We start from the raw sequence: 14,442 nt of genomic DNA, 5'->3' as shown, positions 1-14,442 counted from the left end.
ACCAAAAGGACTTTCCTATTCCCCCAGAGGGAATGCAAAATTAGGCTAGCCAATTCAACACACACAGATCTCCCCTGATTTCTTCCTCCCACCAATTCCCTGGTGAGTACAGACTCAATTTCCCTGAAGTAAAGAAAAACTCCAACAGGTCTTAAAAGAAAGCTTTATATAAAAAAAAAAGAAAAAATACAAATGGTCTCTCTGTATTAAGATGACGAATACAGGGTCAATTGCTTAAAAGAATATTGAATAAACAGCCTTATTCAAAAAGAATACAAATCAAAGCACTCCAGCACTTCTATTCATGCAAATACCAAAGAAAAGAAACCATATAACTTACTATTTGATCTCTTTGTCCTTACACTTAGAAATAGAAGACTAGAAAGTAGAAACTACTTCTCCAAAGCTCAGAGAAAGCAGGCAGCCAGAAAACAAAGACCTCAGACACACAATTCCCTCCACCCAAAGCCGAAAAAATCCGGTTTCCTGACCGGTCCTCCGGTCAGGTGCTTCAGGTGAAAGAGACATTAACCCTTAGCTATCTGTTTATGACAAGGGGTCTAAGTGTTACTGAGAACCATGCCCAGAATCTAATATTTTATCTTAGCACTGAGGGCTTTCTTCAGTATCAGAGGGGTAGCCATGTTAGTCTGGATCTACAAAAAGCGACAAAGAATCCTGTGGCACCTTACTGACTAACAGAAGATTGGAGCATGAGCTTTCATTGGTGAATACGCACTTTGTCAGATGCACCCACAAGGTCAAACAAGTACCCTCACAATTCACTAAGAAAGAATCATAGATTGGCTCTGTTTAAAGCAGCACAAAGAACCATGGGATGTGACCCCAGAAGTCCTACTTCCTCACCTGAGTGAGTGCAGGACCAGTGTGAATGCAATCAAGTGGGTATACTTGAGTATGGTTTTGTGCTCTAGCTGTCACACCCAAATTGGGATAATCCACGTGCCCAGACCCAAGTGTCAGTTGTTCAGGTTAACTCTGCAGTGAACACATACCCTACGTGTTCAGTCAGATGGTGGAAACTGACAGTGACTACGACCTGGGCTAGATTTGAGCCAGAAACCTAGGAGAGAAAAGGGTAGCGAAGCTCGCATTACATAGTAGAAAGAAAAGAAATGGGAGTAAATTGAAAAGCATTTGGTTTTATTTCTATGCCGTGTGATCTTTCTTTAGGCATCAGAAGCTTCTTCTAACGTTGTCCCAGGGCTTTTTTTTTTTTGGCTTTTTATTTGTTCTAAACAAACGACTTTATCTCGATACAAAATAGCTCAATTAAAATCTACTGTCTGTTCTTCTGTTATTTTGTGGGTGATTTAATCTGACTGGGAAACTTCTCTTGAGCAGTTTTCATCCCTCTTGGAAAATGAAAGCACACAGATGTTTGTATATTGTAGTAAAGTGCGCTCGCTCTCTTTCAAATGACTCTTCAGATTTAATAATATTTAACATTCAGCCTTTCTACAATTTCTCCTTTATTAACAAAGCATTCCTGTCATTCACTCTCAGCACACTTGTAAATATAGCTGCACAGATTGGGAGCCTTCCATTTCTTTTTGTGGGCTTTAATCTCTTTTTTTAAAACTTTTTAATTTCTCCAGACTCTTAATTTTGATTGCAAAAGCAATCAAACCATCCCCCCTGTGGGCTTTAAGAATATCCCGAAGTATTTGGCTAGAAGAGGCAATAAGAGAATTAGACCTAAAAAAGAAATCAATCTTGTACTCTAATGACTTCTTATTTTCCACTGCTGATAAAACTAGGGGATTAAATCTCCATCTGCAAATCTTGTGAGGACAGTCTAAGAAAAGAACACGGAGCAATGATTACATGATGACTTGGGCTAGTAATGGGGAGCTGGGACATCATGCAGCCAACTTTTGGAGTTAAGGAAACAGTCTGTGTACTAGTGCCAAACCGGGGTGAGGAGGAGGGGTAATGGAGATGGCGAGGGATGGGATAATAATTTCTTCCTCCTAAATTAACCCTTTGAGGATGGTACATTTTTATGTGCATTTCTAACCATTCACTTGGCTGACAAACTTTCAAAGGCTAGGGATTTAATTGAACAGCCTCCAGACATCTGTCCACCTGACCTCTTTCAAACTTTTTTAAAGGGAGAAAAAAAATTAAATGTGTGTAATTTATAGGTTCTGCTAGAAGATTGAGCCTGCAACATGTCAAGTACACAGCTGAATGGACAGTGTCAGATGAAAATACATATTTTTAAGAAAATTTCTTATCTATGTTACTAATAGCAACCTGTTAAGAATTTACAAACTGGCCTAGCCCAACCTCCTGCCATATATTTGCCCATTTCCAGTCTCTCTTTCATTATGAATGCTGTATATTGAATAATTATGTTTCTTGCAGAAATACCAAACTGGCAGTCTGGCTACTGAGTAACTCTGGCATTTTGTATCCTTATATAAAATTAATTGTCCCACTGGCCTGAAATGAAACGGATTTAGCTTTTTTGTATATTCATTAAATTTATTTTTCAAGCAAGAGAGATATATATTTCCTGAAAATGTTAGCGGTACTACTCAGGTAAAACACACTCTTGTCCAGTTCTTGTCCTTGAATGTGCATGCATGGCTCTCCTGACTTTAGGACCGCCTTAACCTGGCCACCATTTTTGTGCCCACAAAACATTGCAGACACAGCATACATCATTGAGATGCCCATGTAATTGATTTGTGGGCACAGTCAGGTAGGTAGGCATAGAAATTGCCTAAATTGTACATGCAAATAATTGTGGTTCCAAAAGTGCACCCCCAGTATGTAGGTGCAGAAATGGAGCCTGGCCTTTCAAATCTGGTCCTAAAGGATTTAAATCCATAGGAGCTTCATGCACACACCTGAGAGCAGAAATTTATCCTGTGACTTTACAGTTTTCTCAACCTTTTAATCTGTAGGATTCAACCAGAATCCCGAGTCTCAGTATAACAGCAGAGTCAAAGCTTTGTCTTATTTCATACACATGCACAGATACATTTCATCATTGTCCCAAAAGCAGAATAACTCTTCTAGAAAGAACAAAAGAAATTTGAGTCTGGAAAGTCAGCTTTTCCCTTGATGGTGATATCTGGCCTAACAATTAGAGAAGGCAACATAAATAATAATCCTTTGACTAAATATCTGCTTTACCCAGTAGTCACTAGGGGCTGGAGCCTACAAAGGTGTGCACAGTGACATGGAAAGGAGTGGATGGAGCAGAGAAGCAGCAAGGGGCACTGTTAAGTACAGTCCGGTACCTCCTGGCTTGAAGCAGGAGTGATTAAATAGCCCAAAACAATGGCTGCTGCACATTCCTCTTAAGCAGCAGTTGGATCCTGCTTAGGAATGTATTGCTTGTTGTTTGCCTCCTTGGTCACGCCCACTTTCTCCCCTGGGCCTCATTGCATGCTCTGGCACGTGTGCAGGGCCTCTGGATTCTACGGATGGCTTGGTCTTATGTGGAACATTGAGTGCTGCTGCAAGCGTTCCAAGCATGAGGTCAGATTCCTCTGCACTGTGTGCTCTGCTGTTCTACAAGCCATTGGCTCAGTCCCTCACAATGCCTAGTAACCACTATTGCAGCTGGAACTGTCCTGTTGGAAAGTTAAAGTTTCTTTAAATCTTGCAGATTTTTGACAACGAAGCCAAAGATCTTGAGCGAGAAGTCTGCTTTATCGATATTGCCTGTGATGAAATCCCTGAGCGCTATTACAAAGAATCAGAGGTAAGAGTATAGAACAGTGAAGAAGGAATGTAGCCTAGAGTTCATTCGTCACTGGTAGGGTTTTTTTCCACATATTTGACCCCTGTTGCAGAACCCAGATGCTGCTTACGAGGAGCATCAGAGAATCCTCCACTGCAGTGCTAAAATGTTGTCCAGATATGTCTTTGTACTTTCAAAAATAGGTTCTTTTTCTTCAACAGCATCGGAGAAGGCTTTTAAACAATACATGGATTGCTCTGCAGTCTGCTTACAGGGAACAGACATGCTTCTGGTTGATCTTTGTTTGACATGGCATCCATATGCAAAATGTGTGGATCTCTTTTAAGATCATAAGATGTTCATTTGAATTATAAAAGGTCCTTGATGGGACTGTTTCGTGTATATGGAAGGACAGGGCTAGGAAAGGGTTCTTAGGACTCAAACTAGTTTTGTATTTTCAAATAAAATTGTACAGGTCATTAGTCTAAAAATGTGGGCTAGAGCTATAGATTATAGAGGGATCTGGAAGTGACCCCTATATTTAGGTTGCCTAACAATTTCCGTTATAAAAGACACTTGCATTCTTTTCTTTGAGAAGTTCTTAAATCTCCAGTTTACAACAGGCCTTTGATATTTAACAGGGGAAATGTTCTCAGGGTGGAGAAGTGCCTTGTCTTTGTTCTGTGAAATTCTGTTTGACTTGTGTTGTTATAAACTGTTCAAAATCACAATTTTCTTTCTCTTGCTTGCATTCCTCAGAAAGCATTGGCAGCCTGCCTAAATAATAACTAACACCAACATTCTAAGGCTGGGCTGCTGCAGCACATGCTTTATTGAGAACACGTGTGAGCAGTGTTAGGGGAGAGGAAAAAGAGCTGGGCTGGGCTCTTCTCCACCCCTGTGTCCATCATATGACCCCAGTGGACCAGGTCCCCCTCTAGAGGCACTACATTGGGCAGGAACCCCTACCCCCCACCTACCAGGAGCAGCTTCCCCTCCATCCACCCCAGAAATCTCCCCAGACTCATCACCTGGTCCCACTAGGGGGCACCTCATGGGGCAGGAAGTTCCCCAATTCCCACTATGGGGAAGGGGGAGATAGAGTGATTCATGGGCCAGGCTCATCATTCCCTTGGCCATCCCCTAGATCCAGGACTTCAGCCCATTGGTCCACCCGCAGCTGCTGCTGCTGCTAGCTAGTGTAGTTAGTCCTGTAGCTCAGGTGGTAGCAGCATGCGCTGTGGTCCTGAAGGTTCAGGCTGCTGCTGATTCATAGATGTTATAGTCAGAAGTGGCCATTATGATCATCTAGTGTGACCTCCTGCATAACACAGGTCATAGAATTTTGCCAAGTGATTCCTTTATCAAGCTCAAGACTTTTACTTAAGATGCATTCTGAGAAGTTGTTACAATGCACATAATATAATTACATATAAAATAACTATGCTATTCTGCCCTCTTGTGCACTGCATATGCATTATAGTAGAGTCTTTAATTATTTGATAACATACTATTTTTTCCATAGGATCTCTGTTTTGTCTGGGGCACAAGTTCAAAGCACAAAGGGGCTGAATTAAGCTTGCATGAGCAACCACAAATCTGGCATTTCCTAACATTCAAATGCTCAGCGTTATAACCTAAATGCTGTTCTTTTAACATCGTTTTTTCTATGTAATATATAAGGTGAGATTTTCAAAGAAGCTTAGGGGATGTAGGCACCCAAAACTCATTGAAGTTCGATGAAGACTGAGCGCCTAACTCTCTTAATTCAGCCAAAGAAGTGAGCTGAGCCCACGAAAGCTTATGCTCAAATAAATTTGTTAGTCTCTAAGGTGCCACAAGTACTCCTGTTCTTTTAACTCTCTTAAGCTTCTTTGACAATTTCAGCCATGTGTTTCAATAATCTAAAGTGTGCTGAAGGGCTCCCTCCTTTAGGTGGATGCAATTTACAGCTGCAGAATTAACACTCACCCTTCAGTGGCAAGTGTGAGCACGTTAGCCTCACACTACCCAACTGCAGGCTCAAAGCAGGCAGCTAGAGAGAGAACTACTCCGATTCATGCCTGCTGTTCATTCTGGAGGCACAATTTGCTTCTGCAGAAAGGGAGGCTGGACCCAGTAATATCCTCATAGCAGGGGTGGAGCACAGTGGCTGTTTAATAGTGCACAACAAGACTGCACAACCATTTTTAGGATAGAAAATGTAGAACTGCCAGTGAAAATATTTGTATAAGATTGCATTAACAGGTGTGTTGTAAACAAGACACGAGAAGTCATTCTTCCGCTTTACTCTGCGCTGGTTAGGGCTCAACTGGAGTAGTGTGTCCAGTTCTGGGCACTGCATTTCAAGAAAGATGTGGAGAAATTGGAGAAGGTCCAGAGAAGAGCAACAAGAATGATTAAAGGTCTTGAGAACATGACCTATGAAGGAAGGCTGAAGGAATTGGGTTTGTTTAGTTTGGAAAAGAGAAGACTGAGAGGGGACATGATAGCAGTTTTCAGGTATCTAAAAGAGTGTCATCAGGAGGAGGGAGAAAACTTATTCACCTTAGCCTCCAATGATAGAACAAGAAGCAATGGGCTTAAACTGCAGCAAGGGAGATTTAGGTTGGACATTAGGAAAAAGTTCCTAACTGTCAGGGTAGTTAAACACTGGAATAGATTGCCTAGGGAAGTTGTGGAATCTCCATCTCTGGAGATATTTAAGAGTAGGTTAGATAAATGTCTATTAGGGATGGTCTAGACAGTATTTGATCCTGCCATGAGGGCAGGGGACTGGACTTGATGACCTCTCGAGGTACCTTCCAGTCCTAGAGTCTATGAGTCTATAAGATAGGGAATCTGTATTTCATACTGTGAAAGCCATATGTTACGATCTCCTATTTATACTTCCTATTGAAATTTTTATAATACATTACTCATCATAATACAGACGGTGAAAAACTGTATTTCTAAGAGAGTGAAAAATAAGTATATTGTAGAGTAAAAGCCATCTGTTGCGTACTGAAATCCATGCTATATGTCACCTTATGAAATGACTCACCAGCCTCACAATATCTTAACTCTATCCCATGGTCTTCCAGTACCATTTAGGAATAACAGCTGCAGAGAACAGACATGCAGTTAAACTGGCAGTATTTGGCCATGTTTTATGGAAATCAAGTTATATTTTTTCATCTCAATATGCATTTCAAGATACTATAAACATAAAGATAACAAATAGCTTTTAAGCATGTCTTATGGTTCCTTAATACGCAACTATTAAATTTCATTTTGATAAGGTTTATTTTACAATGCAGAAAAACAACTTCATGTTAACTCAGTGAAGAGTTTCAAAGACCATGTGTTATATTTCAAGGACAAATCTATGACTCTGATTCAAGCATATTGAGAGGTTTTTTCATGTTGTTAAACAACAAAAATATCCCAACAACTGTTACGTTTCTCTCAGTGCTTGAACATAATTTATGCAGAGACCATAGACGTTTCTTCAGCAATTAATAAAACACCGAGAGCTAAGATGCCCGTCATTCCAATTTAAGGGAAAAGTAAATATTTAGAGGGAGAGTTTCCTGTACTCATTTAAAAAAAAATACAGTGTGTATTTGGTAGTTGGTAATGAATTTCTAAAAACTGATTCAGTACACTCAGAGGTTTCCAAGCTGTGTTTTCATATTCCCGTATGAAGAATATGGACCAGATTCTCAGTTACACTAAGGCTTTTTAGTCTACTCTGGCAGTGTAAAGGGGCCTTAAAGAAGGTGTATATATAATTTCTGCCCATTTTAAGGCTCCATTAGCATAAAGGGACCATAGTGTCGATGAGAATCTGGTCCTTTGTATTTTTCATAGTACAATTAACAGTGTTTCTACTAAAAACAGAAGGATGTAAAATTTTCAGAGTGGTTCAAAGGGATTTTTCTACACAATTTACAATACACAGACCAGATTCTCCTTTGACTTGACGCAGCGTTGAATCTTCTTGTAATATGTCAGTGTTTATTGATTAGTCTATTTGTATAGGTGGATCATTATTCCTGTGCTAATGTGATCAGAGAAAATTGTACTAACAACATACTTTTTCTTATTAGGCTAATATTTGTGACTCAAATTGTTTATTTTTAGCTCTGAGGCATTCAGCTTTCCTTTCTCTCCCTCCCCCCATCTTTGTAAATTGACTATCAATATCATAAATATTTCAGGGGCCTCTGCATGAAAAGCCACCTTCTGCAATTTGATTGTGACCCTTCTTTGAGTTTCTGTTTATGAACCAATCCACGGATTATGGACCAAATCTTCTCCTGGTGTAAATGCACACAGCTTCACTAACTTTAACAAAGTTCAGAAAAGCTGGACCTATTTGTGTTACACATAAAGATTATATTCTTATTAATATTAATATCAATATTGCAGTAGTACCTAGAGGCCCCAGTGAGAAATCAAGAGTCCTGTTGTGCTAGGCGCTGTACAAACAAAACAGACATTTCCTGCTCCACAGAGCCCACAGTCTAAAAGAGGTATCTTATTCTAATATATTTGTAGGGATGTATGAGTCCGGTTAAAGAGGTTGTATTTTCCCTTCCATTGCACATCACATAGCAGTGATTTTCACATAAACAATAGAGCCAAAGCTACAGAAGACAGGTCTTTCATGTACATAATCTCCAATTGGAGTCTTGTGGCGCACTTTGACTTCTGCTGTAATTGAACAGGGGAAATGTGTTTTGTGAGAACAGGACAAAGATTGAAGCGGGGGGAGGGGAAGTGTAATTCATGTAACATATATTTGCTCTCCTCCTCTTCCAAGGCAACAAACAGAAGCTATAAGTTGAAGAGTCAAAGATATAGTCACCCAGGGGCCACATGTGCTGAAGAGCTGTTATCATTTCAGCCAGGAGCATCCTAGAGGATGTCTACCAATGATTGTTCAGGATAATCTTGAGTGATCTCTTGGCCAGAGCCATCTAAATGACCCTAATCCATTTAAGAGTGACGGTCTCATCCTTCAACGTTTGCAAAAAAGCACTACTGAATCACAGGATTTTATTAATGGTGGCAAGCACAAACATAGGCAGCTCCTCAGGTATAAATTGACTTCAAAGAGGTACAGTGATTGGCACCAGCTGAGGATCTGGCCCTTTCAAAAGGAAAATTTATTTTTATTGCTGTAAAGTACCCATGTATTTTGAGGATAGGTGCAAAAAGAATTTTATAAATAAATAAAACGGCCCAGGTATTAATGGCTTTTGTATATTAGATAACCACTGGATCAGCCAAACCCCACAATCTTCACTTCCTGCCTTTTTTGCACTCATATACTGAGCATTGTAAATGTCCAAGGCATCTGAAAAAGGTTTATCTAAACCCACATGAGCCTTCATTATCACAAGGGCTGGACATGGTCACAGTTCTGTGTATGCAAACATGCTAGCAAAACCACTAAACTTTGCAATGAGAACTTGGGTAATCTCATAGAGTCAGCATAAGAAAATGGGTTGATATCATTCCATATATAACTCTAAATGAGAATCAAAGGGCCAAATTCAGACTGGGTGCAAGTAAGTGCAACTCTGTCTGAATTTGGCCCATACATTTGTTCAAGAACTAATTCAGTTTGGACTTGGGGGTCTAGCTGTTACACTCAGCTCTCTTCACTTGTACCTCAGTGTCTTCCCTGGAGTTCTTCCTATCTACAGTTATTGGTGATGACACTCTGGCTTGGTCTACACTACGCATTTAAACCGATTTTAGCAGCGTTAAACCGATTTAACGCTGTACCCGTCCACACTACGAGGCCCTTTATATCGATATAAGGGCTCTTTAAATTGGTTTCTGTACTCCTCCCCGACGAGAGGAGTAGCGCTTAAATCGGTATTACCATATCGGATTAGGGTTAGTTTGGCTGCAAATCAACGGTATTGGCCTCCGGGCGATATCCCACAGTGCACCACTGTGACCACTCTGGACAGCAATCTGAACTCGGATGCACTGGCCAGGGAAACAGGAAAAGCCCCGCGAATTTTTGATTTTCATTTCCTGTTTGCCCAGCGTGGAGCACTGATCAGCACGGGTGGCAATGCAGTCCCAAATCCAAAAAGAGCTCCAGCATGGACCGTACGGGAGATACTGGATCCAATCGCTGTATGGGGAAACAAATCTGTTCTATCAGAGCTCTGTTACAGAAGACAAAATGCCAAAGCATTTGGAAAAAAAAATCTACAGGCTACACAGTGCTGCGTGACAAGCGTAACGGGAAGCCAGAGACTCAAATGGATGCTCATGGAGGGAGGGAGGGGGTACTGAGGACTCCAGCTATCCCACAGTCCACAGCAGTCTCCGAAAAGTATTTGCATTCTTGGCTGAGCTCCCAGTGCCTGTAGGTTCAGACACATTGTCCGGTGTGGTTCAGGGAATAGTTCGTCAATTTACTCCCTCCCCCTATCACGTGAAAGAAAAGGGAAAGAAATCGTTTCTTGACTTCTTTCAATGTCACCCTATGTCTACTGAATGCTGCTGGTAGACGCGATGCTGCAGCAGTGAAGAGCAGTATCCACTCTGGTGGCAGATGGTGCAGTAGGACTGGTAGCCGTCCTTGTTATCAATCCATGAGTGCTCCTGGCTGGCTTCAGGTGAGGCTGGCTGGGGGTGCCTGGGTGAAAATAGGAATGGTTCTTGGTCATTCCCAGTAGATGGTACAGGACGCCTTGTAACCGTCCTCATCATAGCAACTGGAGGGCTGAGCTCCATCAGCCCCTTCCCTTTCCTGTGTAAAGAAAAGATTCTGTCCTGCTTGGACTGTCATAGCAGCGGTATGCTGGGCTCCTCTCCCCCACACCGCTTAATGTCCTTCCTGGACTGTCATAGCGGCGGGAAGCTGCCTCCCCCTCATTTTATCTCACTAACAAGTCACTGTTTCTTATTCCTGCATTCTTTATAACTTCATGACACAAATGGGGGGGACACGCCACGGTAGCCCAGGAAGGTTGGGGGAGGAGGGAAGCAACAGGTGGGGGTGTTGCAGGGGCACCCCTCGTGAATGGCATGCAGCTCATCATTTCTGCAGGATCTGGCACGGACCAGCTGTGCACTCTGATACACTGCTTCTCAAGTACATTTGCCCCATATTCTAGGCAGGACTGACTCTATTTTTAGAAACCATAAAGGACGGATTGACTCGGGGAGTCATTCCCATTTTTGCCTTTGCGCCCCTGGCCGACCTCAGCCAGGGGCACTCATGATAGCAGCAGACAGCACAGAAGGACAGATAACTGTCATCTCATTGCCAATTTACCCCGGCAGCAGACGGTACAGAACGACTGATAACCATCTCTGCTATCATGCAAAAGCAAATGAATGCTGCTGTGTAGCGCTGGAGTATCGCCTCTGTCAGCAGCATCCAGTACACATACGGTGACTGTAAAAAAAAAAAAAAAGCTGAACAGGCTCCATGGTTGCCATGCTATGGCGTCTGCCAGGGCAATCCAGGGAAAAAGGGCGCGAAATAATTGTCTGCCATTGCTTTCCCGGAGGAAGGAATGACTGACGACATTTACCCAGAACCACCTGCGACAATGATTTTTGCCCCATCAGCCACTGGGCTCTCAACCCAGAATTCTAAGGGGCAGGGGAGACTGCGGGAACTATGGGATAGCTACGGAATAGCTACCCACAGTGCAACGCTCCGGAAATCGACGCTAGTCTCGGACCATGGACGCACACCACCGAATTAATGTGATTAGTGTGGCCGCGTGCACTCGACTTTATACAATCTGTTTTATAAAACCGGTTTATGTAAAATCGGAATAATCCCGTAGTGTAGATGTACCTTCTGTGTGTTTCTCATCATCAAACCTTTTGCTACCACCTTCCTGAGTGACTATGACTCACATTTCGGGGGGCTCAATTTAGAGCAGGGGGTTCCCAAATTTAGTTTGCAGCTTATTCATGGTAAGCCGGTGGCGGGTCATGAGATGCTTTGTTTACCTGAGCGTCCACAGATACGGCCACTTGCAGCCAGTGGGAGCTGTGGGAAGCTGAGCTACTGCTCAAGAATGAGAGCCTCAAGTGAGCAATTCACATAAACAAAAGATTTATCGTAGCTCTGAACTATTATGCAAAGTGTTCTTTACCACCATATTTAAATTCTCAGATTAACAATGTTTCATTTCCTGTTTATAGCAAAGTGGCTGAAGTTGGGGGACAGGGAGTAAGCTTTTTAAATTACCTCCAAATAGAAAGATTTCATGCAGCTGCCACAGTTCTCCTTCAATTTCTGTTTAGTGGGTTTAGTTGGACCCATTAAAACAGCTGTGTTTTAATGGGTCCAACTTGCCACTGTCGGGGTGTTTTTAGAATAACTAAACCCGTATTATACCTCAGGCACAGAGAATGATGACATTTGAAATAATACAGCTTCTTCAGCTCCCATAGTAAAAGTGTGTTAAATTGTCAGTATAGTAATTCAGCTTGGGTTAAGCAGAACCAAGTGAAAATCTCCCTGTAGTTACTAACACCAGTTGAGTAGCTTGTAGAATGCCTGGCTAGATTACCATATGTCCTCCATGTATGCCATAGCTATGTTGTTTTCTGATGATGACTGCTGGGTCTGAGTTTAGGCCCATTCCCATTTTTATCAATCATTTTTGTCATCTCAGCTTGTTAAAGTGTCAAAGTAGAAGAAAGAAAACAAAATGTTCCCTCTATAATGAAAACTGTTCCTTTAAGACTTTCTGATATGGAAAGTTTCATGAAGCATATCAAAGCCTGTGCTCAGTGCTAGAGCAACAAAGGGCCAAATGTCTTTGTTCTGTTCCCAGTTATACCTTGCATTAACTCAAATGGAATCACCCCAGATTTACTATGAAGTATCTTGGAGCAGATGTTGATCTAATGTCCTTAAATCCCTTTTCACTTTGCATATCAATCACTGTGCTTGTCTACTGGAATAAGTATATTGCAATAGCTATTCTGGAATAGTCCCCCTGTGGAGAATCTATTCCTGAATAAAAGTGACTTTGCTTTGTGAGTGGAGTAATTATTCCAGAATAGAGTAATAATTCTGGAATAAAGTCACTTTTATTCCAGAAGAGTGTCTACACAGGTGTTATTCTGGAATAGCTAAACTATGCCAGAATAGTTAGTTATTCTTGTCAATTTCCACTGTGTAGACAAGACCATATATACTAGAGATGGTCTGTGCCACAGAACCGTGTGCTTCTGTGCCACAGAACCGTGTGCTTTTTTTTTTTTAATGTCTTTGCTTTATAGCAGAATTGTCTTGACATTTGGGGTAAAGCAGTATTTATCTAGCAGCCTCAGGGAAATTATTTTTATAAACTTCAAATAAAAACTGAAATATTTAAAAAATGAAATACAGAATTTACAATTAAAATATACTAGTAGGAGTTTGCACTGACATAGCCTTCTGGAGCACTGTACGTACAGTCTGAAATCCAAAGCCTACCCCTCACAGCTGTTGATGAAATGCCAGGTCACACAGTTCAAAATACAGTCACGAAGAATTAGTTCTGAAATGCTAGATGAAACAAATTGATCTTTAGTTTAGGACTAAAAAAAAAATTAACTTCATGTCAAATATCTGTTGGTAGAATGTTCCCTGGTAGGAGTTTAAGAAAAAGAATCTGTGCACCAGAAAGAATCTTTGTCTTGAGGCATCTAAAAAGCCACCTGTAGGAGGATAAAAAGGTGCAGTGTTAGCCCACTGCCCTTTCACTTCTGGAGACTAAAGGCTTGTCTATACTTACATTTTATAGCACTCTAACTTGCTGGCTCAGAGGTGTGAAAAATCACCCTCCTGAGCGCAGCAAGTCTGAGCGCTTTAAAGCACTAGTGTAAACAGGCTGTGCTCCCAGCGCTCAGAGCTAATCCCCGCATGGAGGTGAATCACCAGGAGTGCTGGGAGAGCAATTAATGTTCAAGAGAGCCCCAGGAGTAGACTAGGAGGAGTGCTTCTAGTACAAAGCTGACAAAGTCATATAGGCCCAGCACTGGCTGCTGCAGGTCAGGATTGGTGCATTGGCAAGGGCCAGGGATAATCTTGAACATAAAGACTTGTAGGTAAATAGCAAAACCTAAACTTGATCTGATGTCTTCCTGACAGCCAGTGCAAGAACTTAATTTCAGAGAAGTGTCTTGATTAGATTTCACTGAATTAACCCGTAATCCCTCCCCTGAGCTGTTGCTGATAAGTCACTTTACTCTTGCCTTGGGAACTAAAGGTTAAGAATGTAAGAGGACAGACAAAATTTTAAGCCCTGCTCTGTTACACCAGTGCTACTCAACCGTCTTCAATGGGATTGGAATGGTGGCTTTAAAATGTTGTCTGCCCTTCATATTCCTAACCCTACCATTTAATGTCTCAAGATCAGAATGTAGCCATGTGTGTTTTATTGGGTTGATCTGGCCATGACAACTTTGCGAGTTATGATGAGTGTAAGCTTTGTAACAATATGTCTTTTGAGGTGAACTCCCACAGAAATCTGGGATTTATTTTTTACGAATAGCAAAGTATTCTTTAGTCCAAAAATTGCGAAGTGTACCCTTCAGCACAGCAAAGCCTTTGTATGAGCCTTGTTCCCTTAAACACTGAAGTCATCTAATCATTTAACTTTAGGGCAAACATAGAATTCAGAATTCAGTGCCTCAGTGTGGTCCTTTCTAGAACATTCATCAACCAAAGTATATGGATGGTTTCGAACATC

At 41.5% G+C, this 14,442-nt stretch overlaps 1 protein-coding gene across 5 annotated transcripts in view; it reads left to right on the top strand.

Moving 5' to 3' along the window:
• Positions 1–14,442, top strand: part of PITPNC1 (phosphatidylinositol transfer protein cytoplasmic 1) — a 203,251-nt gene that overhangs the window by 159,477 nt on the left and 29,332 nt on the right. For all 5 annotated transcript variants that reach the window (XM_030533989.1, XM_030533986.1, XM_030533990.1 and 2 more), the window contains one exon: positions 3,647–3,742. In XM_030533989.1, the coding sequence (XP_030389849.1) occupies positions 3,647–3,742 (96 nt within the window). The remainder of the gene's footprint in view (positions 1–3,646; positions 3,743–14,442) is intronic.

The sequence above is a fragment of the Gopherus evgoodei genome, chromosome 15 (genome assembly GCF_007399415.2).
Source record: "Gopherus evgoodei ecotype Sinaloan lineage chromosome 15, rGopEvg1_v1.p, whole genome shotgun sequence".
Taxonomy (NCBI): domain Eukaryota; kingdom Metazoa; phylum Chordata; order Testudines; family Testudinidae; genus Gopherus; species Gopherus evgoodei.
Note: the sequence above shows the minus strand (reverse complement) of the source record. Positions and strands in the feature narration are given on the sequence as shown.